General features: G+C 40.7%; 1 protein-coding gene across 1 annotated transcript; it reads right to left on the reverse strand.

Annotated features, from left to right (window-relative positions):
- Positions 1–3,260: 3,260 nt before the first annotated feature.
- Positions 3,261–24,091, reverse strand: CDK7 (cyclin dependent kinase 7). Its single transcript, XM_065657250.1, has 12 exons — positions 23,875–24,091; positions 23,405–23,464; positions 22,205–22,238; positions 20,313–20,380; positions 17,620–17,688; positions 15,925–16,035; positions 14,577–14,695; positions 13,392–13,491; positions 11,735–11,821; positions 6,904–7,053; positions 5,153–5,300; positions 3,261–3,469 (listed from the first exon to the last, which is right to left on the reverse strand). Exons 1-12 carry the CDS (start codon positions 23,932–23,934, stop codon positions 3,444–3,446), a joined length of 1,032 nt encoding a protein of 343 aa, XP_065513322.1. The 5' UTR covers positions 23,935–24,091; the 3' UTR covers positions 3,261–3,443.
- Positions 24,092–24,393: the final 302 nt, after the last annotated feature.

Below are 24,393 nucleotides of genomic sequence, written 5' to 3' on the forward strand. Positions count from 1 at the left end.
GCATGTTACAGCTCAACCTGGCTCTGAGCCTTTGACAAAAATAAAAAGGCTGCAAGGATCATGCAGTGTTGGTACCAATCAAGAACCAGGGAGACAAGATGAAGACGTGAGAGCTAACAGTCCTTGTTCTCCGTGCCACCACAAGTAATCCTGGTATCTGTGAGAAAATGAAACCATTTTATTTAAAACAGAGAGCAACTTCACCTTCTGTATTGTGTGCTCATACAACGAGTTTTGCTGCATTTATTGTGGCGAAGTGGAAGGAAAACCCCAAGGTTTTAATTAAATTATATAAACAATATCAGTACAATGCACAGACATCACTCAAGTTCCATTAAGTTTTGAGGTAAGAGCCATCAAGTTTGCAAAGAGGAGGACTAGCCTTTCAGGAAGAAACAGCAGTAACTCATGATAAGAAGGTGGTAGGGGCAGAACTGTCTCAACCCAAGAGAGAAGGCATTTAGGTTATGTTCTGGCTTGCACAAGTGTGCAACTTAGACCTTTGCAAAAGCATGCACATTGCAGGCTCAAGACAAACCATCCTTTATTGTTGTGGTTCTGAACAGAAGCCAAGTAGATTGCAGCAGCTGTATATTCAAGGAGCTGGTGTGATAAAAAATAGATTGTCAAAGCCGAAGCATGATTATCGTGATATAAAGCTTACAAGGTAAGCAAGTCACAAATTAAACAGTATTTAGATGACTGATTGCATATGACCACATATCAAGTTATAGTCACCGTGAGTCCCAAATATTCCTTTCAGAGTTCTGACCTAAGTCACTAAACTTAAACTATCCAAAAGCCTGAGATTTAAAAAAAAAAATGGTGCTGATTCTTTTTCTGATATTACTCTGTGATGTACATACAATTTATCTATGCTCACCAGCACTATTAAGAACAAGGTGATTTTAGTCCCTGACATAGGCAGCTTCATTCACTAACTCAGCTGAGAACAAGATTTAACCTCATGGTATAGACCAGGCCACATAGTGTGCGGTTGGGGCCTGGTCTATACCATGAGGTTAAATCTTGTTCTCAGCTGAGTTTGCACAGCGTGGGAGCTGGAAGAGAACAGCTCCTGAACCTATATTATATAGAAGCATTGCTTTTTTTGAGCATCTGCTGTGGTAAACAAGACTGGAAGCATACAAGACAGTAACCTCGGTCACAGAATATCCCCTCTCTTCAAATCCACTCTTACAGAGCACAGCAACTGTCTGCCCATCTGTCTCAGTGCCTACTCCACAACTTTTGCCAGGAGTTTACATAGGATTGCTACTTGTGCAGGAACAGTGTGGCCAGCAGGACTAGGGCAGTGATTGTGCCACTGTACTTGGCACTGGTGAGGCCGCACCTTCAATACCGTGTTCAGTTTTGGGCCTCTCATCATAAGAAGGATATTGAGGTGTTGGAGAGAGTGCAGAGAAGGGCAACGAAGCTGGTGAGGGGTCTGGAGCACAAGTCTGATGAGGAGCAGCTGAGGGAACTGGGGCTGCTCAGCCTGGAGAAAAGGAGGCTGAGGGGAGACCTGATCGCTGTCTACAACTGCCTGAAAGGAGGTTGGAGCATGGAGGGGGTTGGTCTCTTCTCCCAAGTACCAAGTGATAGGACAAGAGGAAATGGCCTCAAGTTGTGCCAGGGGAGGTTGGGATTGGATATTAGGAAAAAATTCTTCCTGGAAAGGGTTGTCAGGCATTGGAACAGGCTGCCCGGGGAAGTGGTGGAGTCACCATCCCTGGAGGTGTTTAAAAGACGTTTAGACGAGTTTCTTAGGGACATGGTTTAGTGCCAGAGTTAGGTTATGGTTGGACTGGATGATCCCGAGGGTCTCTTCCAACTGAAATGATTCTATGATACTGTAAAAGTTTTACTTCAGGGGAGGGTATCACCTAGGGACACGCAGCATTTGACAAGAAGGGTATCCTGTTACTCTCAAAGCAGAGCTGGCAGAATACTTAAATTGTCACTGCCATGCAAACTTTGTTATACCAAATATTGAGGGTACTCACTGGTTCCAAGCTTTGAAGTCCAGTCAGAATGCTGCCTTTGGTAAGTTCAATGCAAAAAAAGTTTACTACTAACTCTCTCTTCCCTATTCAGATTAACATATTTTTGTACATACACCTGTGAGAAGTAGGAATGCAGTTCTGTTAATCCCCTAGCCTGCACTCATGATGATGATGTTTGATTACACAAACAGTCAAAACTGCTGTAACTGATGTTATTTAATAAGCATTTACTCTACACTGTCAATTAGATCTTAGTAGGAAACTTATGTTTAATTTTCAACTGCCAACAACCAATACAGAAAACAGTAGGGTATTGGGAGACTCGTAACTGTTCTCCCTTATAAGGTCAGCATACTTTGCATTGGCTCAAGGTAGGAGTAAACTGAAGTAACACAGGACCAAAAAGATGGTTGCTTGTACTCTACAATCCTCAAAGTCTTCTACTAATACGCTTGCCACATACATTACAAACAAGAATGCTGAAAGCGGTTCACAGGTGAGCCATTGTCATTTTCCCACCAGGTATCCCTGAGATCCAGCGCACAACAGGGGTGGACATGTGGTTAAGCCGCATCAACAGCACCTACTGGCTTGTTTCTTTCCATTGCAGAATCTTGGTTGCCCAGCGGCTTTGCAACACAGCCATGCTGGAAATCAGGCAGAGCTCAGCCCAGTATCTGCACTATGAAATGTTCAACAGCCACAGGCTGACTGGAGGGCTGGTATAGTTCTCCCAGCTGCATCTCACTCCATCTCTTATTGCAATCTTGGGGCTGTGAAAGAAACAGTAAGTATATGCTCCCAGATAATTTCTCCTGGAAGACTGGAGTCTGTGAAAAACCCATAACGCTTTACATTCAATCTGTGTATCCCACTGTTTTCAGTATAGTGGAGGTGTCCTTGGAAAGTCTTAATGCATGACCACTGAGAGCACACACAAACTCATTTGTTATTACATTCGTGTGTTAACTGGAACAACAACGAAAAAAAACATCCTGCCTTTCCTTTATAATGATACAGTTTTTCCAACATTTATTACAGGGCTGGCAGGCAATCAGATGTACATCTAAGTTCCATGTGAGAAGGCTGTATTTGCAGTTTTCCTGTGTGCATCTGCACAGGATAACCACATAAAGGTTCTGCAAAATTAGTCTGTGTGAATCTGTAGCCAGCAAACATTTTTGACAGTCACTACCTCAAAGCATGAGTCAAAGTAATGAGACAGCAAACCAGAGAAAGGAATCTCTTTGCTTAAAAATACTTTTATTCAGAATAGAAGGGTAATGAAACCTTACTTTCAGTAAGGAAATCTTAAATTCACATTTTACATATGAAAATATTACAAAATAACCATCTAGTGACTATCACAGCATTTTTTTTTAATGGTTGCAACTTGGGCCATTTTCACTTATTTTCATCCACCATCTGCAGCAATCAAAAAATCAGTTTTTTTGGTAATCCTGAAAAGTGTAAATCACATTGTTACCACAGTAAAGAGGTTCAGCCCTCTCCTCAAGGTTTTACTACTTGTTTGATACTATTCTTGAGATACATCTACTCTGAGCTGGTTCACGCTGTTTGCTGCAGCAGAAAGCATGACGACTATTTCCAGTAAATCTATGAAAGAGTGCTAGAATCAAAGCCCATTTGAGTTAGTAAGGGTACTCCAAATAAGTCCCAAATTCTACATTTAAGTGTTAATTGCATTTGGGATACGTGTAAGTATTTATCTTAGTTGGTATAAAAAGCTATACAGTTGATTTTACTTTAAACCTAAGAAAGGCAAGCAATTCTGACCCTTAACCCAGCCCCACCACACATGCACTCTTCATGATTTTTCTTATGAGCTGTTACCACACAGCAATAAGCTCTCTGCAAGAAGTAATGGCCCTTTTAGTCTCTGCCTCATCCTTTAACTATGTGTTTGTTAGCATCAGCTGTAGCAACGATGGGAGCAGCACTACCTCTCCAGTTTTACTCCACATCTTGTCCTCTCATTTCTTCCTATGCTACTTAGTTATAATGTAGGTAGAATAAACCACAGCTGCCTTCTGGGATGGATGTGAAGCTTACTATGAAAGGATCCAACTGTTTTTGCCTGCTCAAATAGTTAAATGATTAATTTTTTTAAGATTAGACTCTTAATCTAATTTGATTTGACATGGACTAAGAAACAAGAGGTCAAAGTGCCTAAAACGTAACTCAAACTCTAATAATGTAGCCGTCTTTCTGACTTCAAGAGGAAATGCACTTTCATGAAGTCATCTCCATTCCAAAAAGATATCACTCTTGTATCAAAACAGTCTCCTACCAGCAATAACAAAAAGCTGATGCTAACCTTGCAGCTGCTATCTAGCATATTCCAGCTGTTAAGAAGACCAACTCCAAGTTTAAGAACCAGTATTTGCCTCTCTACTAGAAGGTCTGAGTAATTTACTGTCAGATATAGGTCTTGAGTCCTCAGAGTTTTTCTTGCAATGAAGACATGAAGTACATGCTACTGTTTGGGGAAGACTAGAGGCTCCATATAGAAGTAAATGTTAGGGAATAGGCTTGCCTTTTAAAAGGGTCACAGAAGCGTGCTTCATGTGCCTTACCCAGAGCAGTGTTAAGAGTTAACTTGCTTTGTCTATGACAGAAAGAACAGAAATCTGTCTTCTGAACTCAACTTACATCCTCCAGTCTGTAATATGAAAGATAACATGCTATGTTTCTCTTTCTTCTTCCTCTCATTTTTAAGTGATGTAAGTTAAGTTACTTCCACCTCAGTAAGATGTCTCAGAAAAAAAATAACGGGCCTCATAATAGGTTGTAATCTACTGAGCAGGACCACACTCCATTACAGAATTTAGTGAAACCAGATATTTCTTCTAACAAATAGATTTATTAGGTATCTTTTCTAACAAGTAGATTTGTAATCATAATAAAAGAGCCTTTTTTGTACCAGTACTGTGAGAACATAGGGCTAAGTCATTCTTACCCTAAAGTATTTTCTCCTAAAACACAGATCAAAGGGCTTCAGCTGGTGCTGGTGCCCAGGGATGTAGTCTGCTCAGAGTTTTTGTTCTGAAACTCTGGAAGCATCACATTCCCTCTGAGCATGTAGCTCCTGTTCTAAAACAGATGAAACATTAAGGGGTTACCTTGATCTATTCCTTCTGTTCTTTTCCTTTTTAAATTTATAAGTGCATTCTGTTGCTCCTTTACAGCTTCTGCAGGACAATTGGGTCTTGGCAGCTGATTTCCTGGAGTGGGTCCTGGTCGGTTACTGAAATACTTCTGTTTCAATGCCTTAACAATAATGGAAGAATAAACAAGTAATTAGTATACAGTGTCAGAACACCACCTATAAAGAGGTTATAATTAAATAAAGCACTTGCAATTGGACACACTTATACCAGAAGGTGGCCTTGGGGCAAATCAAGATTTTGTGTTCTCAGTGACTACCATAGCCCTTCAATTTGTAAGCTGAGGTAATTGTGTACTGTTATTTTTAACTAATGCTGAGACATCCTAAGAAAGCTCTAGACTACACTGCAGGAGCTCTGAAGAGCTTACATTCCAAACAGACAGATGACAATGAAGAAGAAAGTAGGAATGAAGAAAGATTAAAATAATATCTCTGAAACCTTGATCAGATCCAGGACCTGGACACCACCTATTTTGCTAGCTTTTACAATAGGTCTTTCCCCAAAATTTCTTTAACTGTGCTGTAAACTGTGGGAAAAATATAGTTTGAATTAGAGCTGAAGACAAACACAAGGGAGCAGGGTTAATTTCATGTAGTGGAATTACATACCCTATTTTAAATGTTAGGAGTTCCACAGCTTGTATAAACTGTGGTTAAGGAAATGAGGCTAAGCTGTCTTTTAGGTAGTCATTACTCTTGCTTATGTCAGTTACCTGGTATTCAATACTAGCTATAAATCAAGCCAATACAGTAAGCACAAGTTGTTTCCTGCCTTAAACTGTGTCATTGTCATTAAAAATGCTACACTAGAAAAAAAATATATATTCAATATTCAAATCACCATCCTACAATATGACCGCTAAAATGACTTCATACATACAAACTCATACACAAAGTGTCCCAAGCACAGGAGAACTTATACTGAAAGTTCTTAAAGATGGCGACCAAAAAAAAACCTGATTGTGCTCTGAAAAGTCTTGTAGTAAAAAGATAGGTAACACATGCAGTAAACTCCTGGATTGGGATCTGCCTTGTCTAATAAGCAATGAGTCTTGGCCTTAAAGGGACAGCTCTGTTTCTCACATGCCTGTGTAAGGTGACAGAAATAGAGTTTTGAAACTGCGAACTGCTCTATCTTCTTCACAGCAGAAATCAATATTCTGAACTAGAACATTCTGCAAGATTTTCATTTGAAGTCCTTCATTTCTCCCCATCAAGGAGTAGTGAAATTTAGATCAGTTTTACCCAAGTATAATGGAAAATTATATTCAGACCAGAATGCTGGTTTAAATCACCACAGAATTTCATGTTAAAAATAATCAATGAAGTTTAAATAAAATTGAAGAAGAGACTGGATGAATTAAGGATGAAAACCTTTCAAAACCAGAGAATGGGATATACTATGTTAAAATTTCAAGCTTTAGGTGACTGAATTTTGAATGTCAAATATAATGACTGAAGGCCATAACTCATACAACTTGTAGCTGTCTACCGTTGCTCTACAGTGGGAATGGAGATGATCATGAGCATTGTTTGTGCCTTTCAGAGTTCTCTCTACTGAACACCAGAAATATGTTTCTAGTATTTCATAGACAGAACTATATTACATTTCATTTCACACTTGGCTTACTTGCTTCAAAGCACATTTACCTGATATTAACAGTAGGTTAATGAATATTAGGACATCATGCAAACATACTATACCTGAGTAGCCGTAACCCTAGTACAAGGATTAAATGTGAATAAACCTTGCAGAAGATTGAGCAAGTCATCACCAGCTGCACTGAAGATATGTTGAAGTGGCATCCCAGGGAAAGACTTAAATGTGACATAATCTGGAAGGCTCTTCATTCCCTACAAAGACAAAAATGGCATGTATGTTTTTCAAGTTAGAGAGAGTTCAGCTTTTCACAGAAAGGGAACTTCATACAGCTGTCTTTCAGAAGAAGCAAATGACCTTTCAAAAGACCCTGGTCACTGAAATAAGTGTAGGAACAGTAGGTCATAATGACTTTTTTTTTAAATAACTGTTTAAGTTGTTTCATACTTTCCAAGTAATCTGTCCTTCCCCTATGCTTTAGTCGTGACCAGTACGAAAGGAAAAACTGCTAACAAAGACAGGACATATGAAAGAACTTTAGAGTGGGTGCAGACAAATGAAGTAAAACTTCTTTCTTTTGCAAACTGACATGGTGGAAGAGACAAGATTCAGAAAAGAGCCAGTCTGCATTTTCTCAAAGTTAATGATACACTGTCATCCTCCTCAAAGTCTGCTTATCTTCATGAATGTTTTGAGCTACTTTTGAAACACAGAACTGATAAACTTTTTACTTGGGGAGTAGAGGGAAAGGAGTAGAATATGCCAAGCAGTTAAACAGTTTAATTGTGTAATTTTCTTCTCCTCTATGTACAAAATCAGTATCATCCAAAATATATCATAAAAATGACCTTTTTACAGACGATTATCCAAACACTGTATTTTAATAGCATTTTAAGTATTTTAAACCTCTAGTCACCACACTTCAGTACGTTTATCCAGGCAAAATAAAACATTAATACTCAAGAATGTGCTCAACCAGTTATAATCTTGACAGTAAAGCTTTCAATTCTTGAAATGCATGGGCTTGCAAATTAATTTGGAAATGCATCATCTCTGTCATGCTAGCCAATCTCCTATTGTCTCCTTTCCCCACCTATATCTTAGCTCTAGCCCTACAAAGAAAGCAGAAATGTAATTGCAAAAATCTCCATGTGTTTCATTCAGAATCCCAGAACAACAACAGAATTGTGTGGGACTAGTACCATTCACACAAAAGAAAAGCAGCACAGAGAGGGAGCAGAGGTGGGAAGTGATGGTAAGTCCAGAGGGTGCTTCCACAACCCAACTACAAAAGATGATGATCCGATCAGGGAATTCAGGACCATGTGCCCATCGGCTGGTTCGGGTTGCTCATCACCATGATTCCTGTCAGCCTGCCGGACAACCATGGCTACACAGGTCACTGTGAACCCTGATATTAAATTTGGCCCAGTATTAGTGAATTACTGGATTTACTGCCATCTCACCACAGATAATGATTCTACTAATTTATATTTGTTACTATACTATGAAATACTGAGGCCTGAACAGCAGGTCTTTAACTGAAGTTGAACTCTTTATGAACCTCACAACCCAACAATATATCTAGTATACATAGTACTAATTACACGTGTAATGTATTATTGATCTACTTTAGTAAGAATATATATATATTGTTGCCAATCTATAAAAGCTTTGCTGTAATGCTTATTGTGTAATGATAACCAGCAGAACAATCTTTCTTTACTTAGAGGCATATGGTAAAGCATGACACTAGAGACCTGGCCTTGCTAAGAAATCTTTCTTTGTTTAGAGGTATGCTGTGAGGCCGTGAAGCCAGATGTCTGGCCTTGTTGAGAAATACATGGCTAAAGCTAAAGTAGATAAAGTCCTTTGAGCTCCTCCTTGAGCCCTGGCCAGGCTTTGGGTGGAATCCAACAGGGAGGATGACACCAGACGTTTCTGCACTTGAGGTTTTGAACTATGTTTATTCTACTGTATAAAAGCTGGACCCTCTTGCAGCAACTTTGGAGACCTCACCTACGAGTGGATGCACTGCGTAGGACCTCCCAATTGCTGGGACAGGGGCTCCAAATCCTCACTGCAATCAAGGCTCCCGAGCAACTGTGGGTCTGGATGACGGTAAAGTATTAGGGCAACTGGTGATGTATCTTAATCACTATAGTTAACCTTATGTAGTAATGATTAGGTGCATTACCTTGCTTATTGTCTTTGCTGTTCAAAACTAGAGTATAACGAGCCTGTTGCTTTAACTAAATGCATCATCTTTTTTCCTGTAATACCTTGAAATAGACAGTAAAATAAGTGTACTCTTTTGTTGGTGGCTCTGTCCTCCCTGTTGACCCTATTAATACTGGCAAAACAGCATTTTCTCAGATAAACTGCTTATCCTTAAAACTGTTGGTCTGGTGTCTGTTACCATACCCTGAACCTATAACTTGTCTGGGATATGGTACACAGCATCGTTACCGGTCAAACCCTGTAGTGGGTAACCTATTTGGTTGTTTTGCCCAGCCAAAACCAACCAGATTTTCTCGCAAAGTACCTGTTCCCCTTCACTAGCTACTTTAATTATAGAATTTCAGAAAGACAAAAACTCTTAGGGGAAGTTACTCCGCCTATTCTTTGCTCACCGTCTCAGAAATGCTGAGCACCATTTGAATGCAGCTAAAACCCAAGCTGTCTCCCTGCAAAGAGAATTAGCTCAAGCCTGGCAGGATACTCAGCCTGTATTTGAAGACAAGTCTCTTGCCACTGCCTATGTTAAAAGCTTCTGGGCTTGTGTGGATAAATTAAGAGAACTTCATGATCCCCCTAGTGGCAGTACCTACCCAAGAAAAACATGACTGGCAGCTGGAAGCTACAGAAAAGGGAGTTTCTGCAACAAAATTACAAAAATTTATAATACTGACCAGGACGACTGCGAAGGAAACATTTGGTTCAATGTGGATTCAAATGATGATACACTGAATTCTTGAAGACCAACCAGACTTACAAATCCCATCAATTATTGAAGCATAGTATGATGCTAATGGAGTCATCACAAGTATCTCTGCATGCCCTTTCACAAACATACACCTAGCCAAATTAAGCAAGTGCTATCGCAGATCTTTTACTGTGGATTACTTAGCCTGGCTTGCAAATATGAGGTGGGGGGGATACCATCCAAGTTGCAGAATCAGAAGCCCACACCCTTGCTTTAGGGTCTGGAATCAGACAACAAATTCCAGCAGAAAATACAGACTCTGTCTTTTGAGCATCGACAGCTTATGTTCATAGAGAAGTGTCCCAAGATGACTGAAGACTCTTGCTATTTCCTGGCCAATCCTCCAGATTAAGAATTGAGCATAGCTAGGTTGGTTATCAATCATGCTTTAGATGTAGGCCCTGTGGCAGATGAAGACCTATTATCATCCCTCTGAGACACAGTGGTGCCTACTGATCAAAAAGGGTCCACTCATAGGACATTTAATATCAATAGGTGCTGGACTTACAGGTGCAGCACCCAGCCCCACACAGTCCCTGCTATTACACAAGACAGTTCCTGCTGTGCCCATTCTGTTTTCTTCCTGTCTCCCTAAAGATGCACCTATAGTTACCACCAAACCCTGTTGTGCACCCATAAGTTAAAAAAACCCTACACCTCTCTCAAAGGTCCCTGAACCCAAAGCACCATGAAACATGGAAAGCCTGTTTGGCCCTGGGCATTCCTGAACAGGAGATACACAGAGTCCCAGCATTAGTGTTACTGGCTCTTGCCCAACCCCCACATTGTGCCACATCCTTTTCTTTACCTAGTTGTTATCCTTATTTTGAGTGGCTGCTTACTTGCTTTAGTTGTCATATTAAAGATTTGTACTTGGCTTTTGGCTTGCACTCTTCTGATGGGTTTCTTGGCACTCCACCTTATTGACTACCTTGTTTCAATTTAACCCTTCAGCACTCCATGACCAGACTCCTCTCCAGCAAGGTGAAAGTGTCAACATCAGCCTTGGGCTTCTGCTGGCATGACAAGACAACCACCCTTTCCCCCACTCAGTCTCATAAGCAAGGGGTGAAAATGTTGGGCTAGTATTGCCTTATAAGGCACCTCCTCTACATGGTGACCACATGTTTTATACAGCTATAGCTCCATTTGGTGATTGCGCACTCTTTAAGGCAGCTTCTCAGGACTGCTCACACAACGGAAAACCGGTATGGGGGGAGGGTAGAGGCAGGATGTGATGACTGGTTAGCAAGTCCAGAGGGTGCTTTCACAACTCAACTATAAAGAAGAACAGTCTGATCAAAGAATTCAGGACTTGCCATGCCTGTCAGCTGGCACAAGTCGGTCATCAAAAGTTATGCCCTGCTTCCTGTCAGTGTGCCTGATAACCACGATTAGGTAGGTAATTGTGTGCCCTGACACTAAGCTTGGCCTGGTGTTACTGAATTACTGAATTTACTGTAATCTCAGAGATAATTGTACTACTAAATTGTATTTGTTAACAGTACTGTTACTCTGAGATAAACTGTTTATCCCTACAGCTGTTGGTCTGGTGTTTCTTACTGTATCCCAAAACTATAACTTATCCAGGCCAACTTAAGTCCCTAAAAATTGTTCCTGCTTCTGAAACTTATTAAAGCCTTTCAGGTTAAAGCAGACTAATTAATCAAACATCTCAAAAACATTAAGCAACCACTATAATTTCACACCAATAGCCATGGGAAACTGGGGATACACAAGGAAAGACGTTTCATTACTGTTGCTTAATGCTAACACCACTGATATACTGATCAGAGATTTTCCAAGAAAAACAAATCTCAGATGCCTATCTTCTGCTCTGGGACAACAGGCAGCTGCCATTCCAGTACACACTTTAATTTGATTTCAAATGTGAAAACAGGGAGTATCAAGTAAAACTAATGTCAGCTTGTTAAACAAAAAGGACTCACAGGCCACTGTTCTTCTGTTGGAGTGCCCAGTGTTTCAAATATCCTTGTGAGCTGGTCAAGATCTGAGTCTCCAGGCAAAAAAGGAACCTGGAAGAAGGCAAGAGCATTTGATTGAATTAACTTCTGAACTTCAATTCTAGAGAGGAGCTATAAGCTATCCCTCAAAATTGCAGGGCAAAACATCTTTGTATACCAGCTGCCCACAAAGAGGTACACTGAATATTCGAGGCTTTGTAGTGATGTCCAAATTGATTCTGAAGGTTTCTTGCAACCGAGGCTTGATATCACTAACTTGATAGCAGAGAGCTAAGCATAAGATTAAACTACCACCACATTAACATAAAATAACTAAACACAGGGAAGATTTTACATCTCAGTTACCAGTTTATAGTCAGTCAGTTGCAGCGATCTTTCCATTGCCTGTTCCCTGAAGTTAGCACAGAAAGACCATAATGAACATCCCTACAAGGCAGTGTACTAAATTCCGATGTAATGAAAGCCCCTTGAACATAAACTGCTTCTGTAAAGCTCCCAGAAGTTGCATTGTCCTTCAACCCAGTACAGTCAAGAAAAAGGATAGATACATTTAAAATGATAAAATGATAAGAATGAACAATAACCCATTTTCTGTTTAGTGAGAAACCAAAGAATCAAAAGAATTCAACAATTTGTCTTCCGACTTTCCTTGAGTTTATTCAGCTTTAGCAGGCCTAATGCTTACTTATGTACACATCACTAGTATTGCTTAAACAGCCACTGAAAATTTCCATTTCTGAACTGCCAACAAAATTGTACCAGCACACCAGCTTGTGTGATAAACCAAGGCAAAAGACTTCTTGCAAGGTGTTTTCAGACAGACCAGTTTCCCAATGTTGTTCACGAGGCCACACAAGCATTTAAAGCACAGTGCAAAAACCAAGCAGAACCCACTTAGTCACAGAAGATGAAGTAGCCTGCAGTATAACTTATGTTTTCAGCTGTGTCTGTGCCTGTAACCTCCACTTCCGACCTCACACTTTCATGTCTTCCCCAAATGGCTGTATAATAAATGGTCCACTTCAGTAAAACATACTTAAGCACTATTCCATCTATGTACCATATTCAGGATTGGCATAGGGTTAGCCTGATGTTAACCTTAAGCTTCATTCTAGTATTATCAACTAACCACATCTTAGAAAAATATCAGTCTTCTGCTCATTACAAATAAACCCACAAGTAAGGTACTGGTGATAATGTAGTTATCAAGGAGCAATGTATAAGGGACCAGGCATGCATGTATCTATGACGTCACTTTTCTAGAAGGATAGCAAATGAAAACTGATAGAAGGCTGCATAAAAGGATAACACTCAGAGGACCGGAGGAGTTATCTACTCGACTTTCCCCAAGATCAGACTGCAACAGTTTGTTGCAATTTTTCTACCCAGCTGTTTTTAAAGACTTCCAATGATTGTGATGCTTATGGAACCTCAGTCTATTCCAAAACTTCACTATCCTTACAGTTAGCAAGCTTCTGGAAGCTTTTTTCCCTCCTTTTCTTCCTTGCCTTAACAGCCTAACTGCCTTTGCCTGCTGCTGCTGGCAGGAGAGAGGAAGCCCACACACGAAGTTGTAATGCACTGAAGAGCATATACAAAATGGTTACGTTTGAAGACTTACCCTGAGGAGCAACTCAGCTAAAATACAACCGACAGCCCACATATCAACACCAACACCATACATTCTAGCACCAAACAGTAGTTCTGGGGCTCGGTACCACCTGAAAAGAAAACACATTTTGGGAAAATCACCCGGCTTTGCTCATGTCAAATGCTGTATATTGTGGCAATGCAAGAACTACAGAGAGGATACTGCTCCTGCCTATATATTTTTCAGACACTGAAGAGCTATACTCTATCCAGCAAAGTGTTTTGTTTAGGAAAGACTGAACAAAATTGTGCACTCCTCACCACAGGGTCACATAACCACAAATTAAATATAGTTTCAACTGAGCTGATTAACAAGCAACAGAACCATAGATGTGCAAAGAAAAAAAAGTATCTGACAGGTTTGCAGGTTATAAACCAACATTTTCCTTAAGCTTTATGTTGAAGAAATAACAGACAAAACTCCTAGCTTCCAAAAAGTCTCCATACCAACAGACTTAAGTATGGAAACTAGTTTTTATGCAAAATGAACCTTGACAGCCATTGTTTAAAACAGCTACTTTCACTGCCTAGGAACAATCAAGTTTAATGCGTTGATCTGATACATGCTGCATTTGAAACTACTGTATTGTTTCTCCTTTTGAATAAAGGTGCTAATACAAACCAGCTTTGCCTGAATAGTAGCATTACAGCAGACAAAAGGAAAATACCTTGTGTATTTTGCAGACCTGCTTTTTAAAGCATACCTTAAGCACGCCAAAAATAACATTAATAAATATTTTAATTGGTTCAAGCTTTTGTCTCACAATAGTTACTGTGACTAGCTACAAAAAAACAACCCCCCCCCCACACCCATCCAAAACAAAAACCCAACAACATTCTAGGTCTCATGATTAACAGAAAGTAACAGCTGCCTTGCTCTGAAAGCCAGGCTTATAGGCAGGTAAACAGTACTTCCATGCATTTCAAGAGAGTATCATACCCCAGAACAAGCCCCATGGATGCATATTATAGCAGTTCTTACGGAGGCTTTGCTAAACAACGCTTTTCTTGTGTTTTCATTATGAGGCTCTTGCCATTACAGCCGTATCACATGACCTAGATGTCAAACTCTGAACATGTTGACATATATTTCAAGACTGCACACTGCAAAACAGCTACACAATCACTATGTAAGAAACAAAATAGAATGTCTTACCTTGTTACTACCTGGTGTGTATAAACTCTATTTGGGCTTCCAAAAGATTTTGCCAAGCCAAAGTCAGCCAATTTTAAAACCCCACTTTCATCTAACAACAAATTATTTGGTTTAAGATCCTGTCAGTGTAGAAGACAAAGAATGAATTTTGTCAGTGTTGATAAAAACAAATATGTAACGAACATGCTGGCAGGTGTGCCATAAAGTATTCTAAGATGCAGACTTTTGATTCTATTGTAAGTCTACATTGTAAGGGGAAAAAAAAAAAAACCCACCACACACAACAAACCAAACCCAACCCCAAACAAACAAAAAACACAACCCAAACAAACCAGGAAATCAAGTATTTCATCATACATGAAAATCATAGTGAACCACAGACATTTGAATATTATCATATTTCAGCTGCAGAGCTTAAAAAAAGCCTTGCCTCTTGATAGGCTTTAGCTTTGCTGCAGGAACAGCAGTACTGTCTTAACTGCATAGTTCCCAAATGAATAAAAAACCACCCCCCGACCTTGCAAATGTTTCAAACAACCATAGAAATCATGGAAGTGATACAGTTTAACACAGTAACAGTGTGTTGCAGGTTGACCTCTGGCCAGCAGTGAAGTACCCGCACAGCCACTTGCTCTGTCTGCTCTCATCCCACACCCTCAGGACAGAACAAGACGAGCAAAAGCAAGAAAACTCTTGGAGCAATATAAAGGCAGTTTAACAGGTGAAGGAAAGATGAAAACACCCAAACAAAGAAGTAATGCAATGGAAATAATTCACAGCCTTCCACAAGCAGACTGATACCCAGACAGTCCCTAGGCAACAGCCACCTTGGAAGCTAAAAAGCCCACTTCGTCCTCGGACCCAGGTTGTATTGCTGAGCATGATGCAATATGGGACACAATATCTCTCTGGCCAGCTTGGGTCAGCTGCCCCAGCTGTGTCCCCTCCCAACTTCTTGCAGAACCCCCAGCCTACTCACTGGGGTGAGGGCAGAGTGGGAAAGAGAGAAAGCTGAAACACTGGGGTGTTATCAAAACAAATCCCAAACACTGCACCATGCAGGCTGTTGTGAAAAAACTTAAATCCATCCCAGCCAGATCCTGTTCATAGCGCTAATCAAAGTCACATGTAACTTGAGACACTTTTGTGTAAATATCTAGATGATAACCACTTCAGTAATTCTTAACATTTCCAGTACTGCTGTTGTCTCTCCAAAACAGCTATCATGAATGCTTATGGACTAAGAACGCCTGAACTTCAAAACTATCTCCATTAGAATTTAGACTGAAATTCTATCAAATGTGACTTTTGTTACAGCATAAAGGCTGTCACTTTAGTACATGCTTACCCTGTGCAGAATCCAGTGCTGATGTAAAAATTCTAATCCTTGAAGTGTCATCAGCATATATGCCTTGATGTGAGATTGTGTCAATACAATACTAGTATCCTTTATAATAACCTGTAAAGTGTTAGATTGACAGTAAAGTTTACCATACAACATTAACTTCCATTCTTGCAGCTCAAAAGTTATTTCATCCTTTAAGACTGAAAGTTCAAATTGGCAGTCACATATTCTCTACCGTTCTCACCCTTTTTCCAGAAAAATAGGTCTGTCCTGGAGATCAGAAATTGAAATGGGGAGTCCAGATAGCCTACATGAACTTTGCATAAACAGCAAATAAGAAAATGGGTGGGAAACACGAGTTTATTATTTTATCTCAGTACCACACTGATACCCAAACTTACAAGACAAAGATGTACACATAAAAGTGATAAATGTGTCAATAAACTTGAAATGATGTTTCCACTTATTCCTTCTTTCTCCATGCAACCTAGGCATCTAATCTTTGTAAATACAATGTTTTCCTCCTCTGTTTCTAAGACAAGGAGGTATGGCCACTTTACTGTATTTTAACAGATCTACTTATGTTTTCTACATTCTTTGATTTTCACATTCTATGTAAACAACCTGTTTGAAAGTATTTTCTACACTACTTTCCAAAACTTTTGTTAATATTAAAGTTCAGCCTTTCCTAAGCTTTAAGTTGTTTGAGACTTACAAAATAGCTAAGACCACACAAAATTTCATATATGCAGTACATGCCCGATCACAACAGTCTGCAGTCCCAAATGGTGGCCTGAGTGATACCACAACACAGATGAATGCTTTGTGTGCCACAGTATTATGTAGTACAAGTGTATTTAACTCCTCTTTGTATACCATGTCTTCTTCAGCTCTAATGTTGCATAGTTACTAAGTTAACAGAATGAATCCTCTAGAAAGTCCACTCATTATTCTAACTTTTATTAGCAAAAAACTGATTTACCCTTTTCAGTCTTGCATTCATTTAGTTTTCAGCAAGCCTGTTGATATTTTAACACTTTAAATGCTATCCCTAGTTCTTCACAGCGTATGTGTAACGAGCTAGCTTAACAACTACATTAATTTCAGTCCAGAGTAGTAGTGTAATGTGCACATATACAGATCTGACATGAATTGCCATCTAGGACAGTCTTCCAATACGAAGAATCTTGCATCAAAATCTTATGCAAAGACAAACGGACTTAAGATCTTGGACAATGAAACATCTGTAAGATGCTGATTTGAAAATACCCACCATTGTTACAGTTAAAAGAATGGTTTGGGTGCATGTGATTTTAGTACCAGCTCATCACTTGTCATACTTTAATATTACACTTACTTGAACAGATTTGATGATATTATGATTAGCAATTGCTCTCTGAGATGCTGATCTATGACTGAGGTTCTATGCTTTGACTGATGTCCTGGAAAACTTACATGGTAAACATAATCTGTTTCTTGAAGATCATACTGACAACTATTTAAAAGTAAAGGCATTATCAGCCGATAACTCACAAAAACTCAAATTATCTAAACTACTTTTAAGACATGATTTGAATCAACTGACATAATAAAAGTCACCTTTCTAACATGGGGAAATGTAAGCCTGTTAAAGTAGTATTTTCAAAAAAACATTTGAAGATACTGAAATTAAAGAGTCTTAAAAAAAAAAAATCTTACCTCAAGATCCGTTTCCATAAAATCAAACACCAAACTAATATTAGACTTGTGTCCAAATGCATCTAGAAGCTGTAGAACAAAATACATTATGATGAAGCCTACTCTCATTCTTCCCGTTTTATAAAATTCTGCACCATTGTAATCTGCATGTGGATTTTCAGCTTGCTGAACTGGTTTAAGTTTTTCAACTTGCAATACAAAAAATTCTTATTCAGTTTAGATTCTTAACTCAGTCCCCCGTCATCTCTGTTCCCCCTCCTCTCCCAAAAAATCCCCATTAAGCACGGTAATAACATTTTACACAATCGCCCCTCCTTCCTGGAGTTAAGAAAAAAAAACCAACAAACTTTACCATGTTAGCTGCAACAAATAATCTAATGCATGCTTTGTCCTCTTCCCAAACTTTGCTGTTGTACAAAACTCCTACCCTTTCTTAAGACCAGACTAAGTTTTCACATGGATTCAGCTCTGTGTATCTGCAATACATATGTAAGCATGCAATATTTACAAATTCTAAGTGTTAGGCTTATTATCTTCCCTTCGAAGTTATTTCTAGGTGTGTATTCATCTTTCTAGCAAGCTTCCCAAGATAAATAAACCTATTTGGAGAATATCCAAATGGTCTTTTCTTAAGATGAAGCTGTGTAATTAAAGTATTAATTTTTAATATGAGATAACACAAGTGTGATGCTGAGTAAGAACAACAGATCATCTAGCCTTGTATTCTACTCCCACGATCAGGAAGGTACGCTCTCCATGGTGTGTCTCATTCCTTACAGTCCCAGCATGACGACTGTGTATTACCCAACTGTAAGATAGTTGTTTGCATAGCTCATAGCAGCAGTGCTCACCCTCTACTGAAAACATGGTAATAAGAGACACAATGCAGGTGACCCTACAGGCTTGGCCACTTTTTGTAGTTTATGCCCCTTACACTTGCAACATCCACAACAGTTCTATCAGGACTGCTAAGAAGGGTACAACCTGCTTAGGGACCTGTTGATCATGAAATTGTCTAATTCCTTCTGAACTGCTGATGCTACCTGCTTCTACAATGCCCATGGCAACAAATTTGAGAAATTCACTACACACTGTGTAAAGTAGTACAGTTTCCACACATTCCCATCCCTTGATGCAAATACGTTTTAAATACATCTCTTATTTCTAGTACTGTGGGGTTTCTCAAGTATCAGTTCTGCATGCACTTTATTTACCACCTAAGTTTTGTAAACCTCCCTATTCACAGCCTTTTCCTCTCCAGAATGAGGAATCCCAGACTTTTTCATGAAGATGCTCTCTTTGCCATTTTAGTTGTCTTCCTCTGCACATTCTCTAACTTTGACAGCTAAAGCAACCATTTTGAAAGTAAGTTCACAATCCAGAAGACACCACACTTGCGCTCTGAAAAAGTGTTGGTGTTTGGTGCTGGGCCGGTGGCTAAACAGCAAAACAGTTGCACGCTCACCTTTCCTTCTCTGAGGAGAACAAAGGGAAAGAAAAGACTCATAGGTTGAAATAGAAACAGATTTAACAAAATAATAGTAAAAGAAAAATGATACAAAGCAAATACTTAGCTAGTAGAACGTGCTCCCAGCAATGAATGCCAGTAGGCAGACACTGGGAGCACAGTGATCTCAGTAAATGCGTGGAGAGCAACAGCAGGGCACACGGAAGGTGCTGGAGACAGGCCCCAGGAGCAGGACCCCTCAGGGATGGCGTCCACTCCCAGCAGCTTCCCACTTAAATATGGAACATGACATTCATGGTATAGGATACTTCTGTTGGCCAACTTCAGTCAGCTGTCCTCGATCCCCTCCTCCCAGCATTACACACCTGTTTTCTTGCAAAACATAAACTGAGGGACAAGGTTGGCTTCCCTATCAATAAGTATCAACATCAGTGACTCCTTACATTCTTTTCTGCCAAGTTCTCAATACTGGAAAGTTACTGGAAAACAAATTAACTGTATCCCAAGATGCTATCTTATTACTCTAGAACTACATTCAAAACCACAGGATCATGCTAACTATCAACAAGAAAATAAACTAACCTCATGGAAAATTACCTCATTTCAGCCAAACCAGCACAAAAAATTACATTAAATATCTGGAAAATTCATATTTGGTGTAATATTTATGGTAGACTTCCAAATTATCACTATTAAGTAATTTTTAAATATCTTTAGTTCCAGCTGGGTATCTGCAGCTGGAAGTCAACCTAAATGCAACCAAAAAGATGCAAGTTTTACTCCTGCCAACAGAAGTTTTAGATATCAGCACTAAAACAGAATGAGCTGCAGGAATCCCATTTTACCATAGTTTACAAAAGCCTGCTTTTGGCTGTCACCAGTTCCATGTGAAGCAATCAGGTATATTTGGCACTGCACTCATTTGCAAGTCTATCAGAGAGATGCAAATTCAGGTAATTAAAATTCCACAGTTCTCCCCACCACCAATGTCCACATAGCCCCAGGCTGAAAAGTAAAGGGGATTTCAAAAGAAACTATTTTGTCCTTGTTACTGAAATAGGTGTTTTGCTGATACAATATTTTTACTGCCCATTTTAGGTTGGAAAAAACAGCTCAAATAAAATTGAGCAGCATCTCCACGACACAAATAATTGTAAATATCAGTTTGAACCTGTATCAAAAGTACCTAAGGACAGATTCTAGAAGTAGCATTTATTTTACTTACACCAATAATATTTGGATGGCTTAGCTCCTGTAACAATTTTATCTCCCTGAGGGCTGTTCTGTTGATTCCTACATTAAAAATAAGAAAAAAAGAGAGACAGAACAAAATTTAAACCTTTGGATGAAGCTCCAAAGCAACTTATCATTCTGTTACTTACTGACAGTTTACTACTAACTACTTAATAACCACTTAATTTGTTAAATAACAAGTACATTGCCATAGATAAATAGATTGCTGCAGAATAAAACTGGATGTACACTTCCTTCTACACCAAATAAATTCTACACTACAGTAATCAAATTATGAAGCAACACATCCCCCTTTTGGGAAAAAGGCTAGGTTCTAGCAAAAGCCTAGGGAAAAAAATAAATCACCTTTTTCAGGGTATTGTAAGCTTCAGTTCTATTTCAAAGAAAAGTCACATCTTGCAAATATCAGTTCTTCAGTGTGTCTCACTTCCAGGGGGAGGTACACTGACAAACCTCACTAATACATCTCTTTTCTTTTTGACATAGTATTATTTAATAAGGCAAGGCACACGGCTTTTTTTATATTCATGCTGCGGCATAAAAGGTACAGTGGCCAAAACCTGCTCAGCCTTGCTTGAATCCTTTAATAGCTAGACTTTTATAAAGGAAAAACCAACGGGGAGACAGCGTGCTTCACAGGCACACTGCCTGCACTGCATCAAACCACAATTCCTACAGAATAACAATTTCTCCTTCAAAAATGCTGGTATGTATGGCTTGTATGAAAACTGACTGGCAAGCAAATGCTCCTGTGGTACATTGCACAGGATGTTTCAGTTGTGCATGAGCTGAAAAAACAGCGTTCTCCCAAAACTTGGGATATGATTCAACATGTAAGACCCTAGCAAAGGTTTGGGCAACGCTACATGGACTACTTTACACTTCTGCTTCTCCTATTTTAATTACCTATTTTAAGATCAAGTTGACAATGGCTGCTTTCAGGTAGGCAAAGCCTTAGATTAAAAAAAAAAAGCGCACACCACGTTACCAGAAAGCACAGGGAAACAATACATGATCATTATTTTTCATAACATCTTTGAACTATAGCTAGGCATTGTATAGGCCAAAAGTAACGACTGTCCTTAAAGGACATTAGTCCACTGAAGGCCAGATGGATCACAACTCTGGCAGATGGCTCAAGGGTGAGACTCAGGGACAAGTGCTCAGTTTCTCTTTAAAAATTCTTCTCTTAGAATGGAATTGGAGAGTTGAGAGCACAGATTCTTCATTGGAAAGCTGGTAACCTGATGCAGGATCCCTGAAGCAGAGCAGCCTACACACACACAGATCAGGATTATTGAATTTTTACTCACAATATCTATGCCTAAAGACAAGTGGCTGGTCAGAACCATGATCAAAAGACACTGCTATATGGATCTGATTTCTCAACATAAAACAAATCCACACAGCGAAAAAAGTTTTAAGATAGTGTTTTTAGTAACTTTTGTCTCCGGATAAATTGCAAATAGAGCAAAGGAAATATCTGAAAACAGAGATAAATACTCTCAGCTGTCTTAAATATTTAAGGCACAGAGATAGAGATGTATCAATTAAACATATATCCCAAACTCAATGCTGTAAAGATTATTACTGTATGCCATATTCACATCTGTATTCCACTTAAATTGAGAAGCTAGCCAGTTACATGCTCATATTTAGACATATACTATGCATACAGATATCTCTGCTGCTTCTTTCTGTCCCTGCAGTTTGGGAAGCAATCCTCTACTAAGCCTTACACTAAAAGAGCTGAGCTCATTTTTTTTTCAACCAAGTTATAGTGCACAAAATTAAAGTACTAATTTACAGAAAGAAAACGAACAAAGCACAGCTTCTGCAGCACGAATTTGTTTTAAAACTCACCATCTTTAGCTTCTGATCTATGTCCCAGTTTAATCTGAAATGAAATATTTCATATTACATAAGGTTAAGGCACCTGTCCCAGCAGTAAGGGGTATTACTCTTCTTCATCAACTAGGGCTGGTTTGCATTTTTTTCTCCCTTCAAAAAAAATAATTGTCTCTGCAGCATTAGCTTTTATAAAAGCTTAAAAAAGTTATGACAGCACTGAAAACACACATAATGCAAACTGGCAGCATAAAATGCTTTGCAGCCACAAAACATTATTATACCACTAAGGAGCTTCTCCCCAGGGAGATATGAGGGCAAAGGAATTGATAGTCATCTCAGATTATTCTAGTAAAATTAGCATATTCTGTAAATTTGGGCTGGCTTAAAGTCAAACACCTACTGCGCTGAAATGTTCAAGTCCAGAATCCTGCCACTGATATTTCCAGATGAGAAATATTAAGAAAACATTACAATTCAAACAAGTACACTTCTCACAACAGCAGCTACTAGAAGCAACCATAAAGGAGTATTGTAATGCTAAAAGAGGTGAGTGTATCAAAGAAAATTACTTAATATTGATATGGTTAAATTTGTCTAGTAAAGAAGGCCCTTTAACCAACCAAAGCATTGTAATGTGCATATTTCAACCCTCACAAAGCACAGCTAATGACCTCTTTTTAGGACAAGAACATCCTGCAACCTCTTCAGATAGCATGAAGTGAGACACTTTGTGACAATATAAACATTTTCAACATTTGTATTCAAACAGGTAAGTTCACTTTTCTCAAGTTTTGCCAAAAAACTACCACCAATTCTAGATAATTTAATCAAGAGTAACATTCCTGGACTAAAGGGAGTTCGGCACAGCAGGAGGAAAGATTTTTTTCAGAAAGCTACTATCAAGGACCAACAAACTCAGAAGTTTGGAAATGTGGTGTGGGGTTTTTTTGGGGGGGTGGTGGTACTTCTTTTAAACAAATCAGTTTAGCAAATAACTAATTTCAAGTTACAGCCCAGGTAACCCTTCAGAAACTCAGAAATGTAGAAAGACAGAAGGGGAAGGAAAAGTATTAAAGACAGGCTAGCTAAATACTCTAGAAACAAAAATACATATTCTCCCAGTACCCATGAAGTAAAAAACCAAATAAACCACATTAGGCAGGTCAAGAGCAACCACTTGACCACACAAAAGGAAAACATTCTGACACTCACCTTTTTAATGGCCACGATTTGGCTGGTGTTCTTATCCTTCGCTTTATAGACCGTAGCAAACTAAGGAGAGAGGGAGAGGCTGACGGGGCTGCAGGGCCGGGCAGCCCCGGGGCTCGGCAGATGCGGCCCCCGAGCCCCGCTCCTCAGGCTGGAGCCCGGGCCCGCCCTCGGGAGAGGCCACGAACGGCCGCTGCCTGCAGGCCGGAGAAACAACCCGCGTCCCCGGCCGCCCCCGCTCCGGCCCGGCAACCCGGCTGCACCGGCTCGCAGCGGGGCCCTGCCGCCGCCTGCGGGAGGCGAGACGGGCCGGGCCCGGCTGCGGGCAGCCCCGGGCGCCCTCCGCCGCGGCCCTCCCTCCCAGGCAAAAAAGGGCCATCCCGCGGGCCGCCTGACCGCCCCTCACGGAGCGGCTGGACCCGGCCCGGGGGCTCCCGCAGACACCGGCTCCCCGCGCCGTAACGGCTGCTCACCTGCCCCTCCCCCAAGAAGTCGAGCTTCTCGTAGCGCTTGGCGCGCGCCCGCGCATCCATCGCCGCCGGCGCGGGGGGTTGGCGGGAGGGAAGGGGCCGGCGAAGCGCGGGAGCGGCGGGGCCGGCGACGGGCCTTAACGCGGCCGGCGACGGGCCCCGCGCCGCTTCCGGCCCGCCAGCCAGCCCTGCCTGGCAACCGCCGGCGTCACCGCGCCCCCTCGCCCCGCCCCCTGCGCGCGCAGCCGGCGGCGCCTCGCGAGCGCCGCCGGAGGCCCCGCCCCCCCGCTGGCGCCACCGCCCCCTCCGCGTCGCGCGGGACCTGCCCGTGGCGGGGCCACCCGAGCACCCCGGGGAACGGGGCGCGGCCCGGGCCGGGCTCCAGCGGCGGGGCCGGCCTGAGCGGCAGCCGCGCCCGCAGCCCGGTCAGGGAAGCCCCGCGGCAGCAGAGCGGCACACGGACACCCGCGCTGTGCGTGCAGAGCTTTCCCGCCGTGTGCGCTCCGACTGCGAGCCAGACAC

The sequence above is a fragment of the Caloenas nicobarica genome, chromosome Z (assembly GCF_036013445.1).
Source record: "Caloenas nicobarica isolate bCalNic1 chromosome Z, bCalNic1.hap1, whole genome shotgun sequence".
NCBI classification, from domain to species: Eukaryota; Metazoa; Chordata; class Aves; order Columbiformes; family Columbidae; genus Caloenas; species Caloenas nicobarica.

What these genes read in the sequence shown, in the direction of transcription:
- CDK7 (XM_065657250.1), bottom strand. Translation starts at nt 23,934, where the DNA reads ATGGATGCGCGGGCGCGCGCCAAGCGCTACGAGAAGCTCGACTTCTTG. An exon ending in ACTTCTTGGGGGAGGGGCAG is followed by an intron (nt 23,465 to 23,874) that starts GTGAGCAGCCGT and finishes CTCTCTCCTTAG; the next exon opens with TTTGCTACGGTCTATAAAGC. An exon ending in GCCATCCAAATATTATTGGT is followed by an intron (nt 17,689 to 20,312) that starts GTAAGTAAAATA and finishes TTTGTTCTACAG; the next exon opens with CTTCTAGATGCATTTGGACA.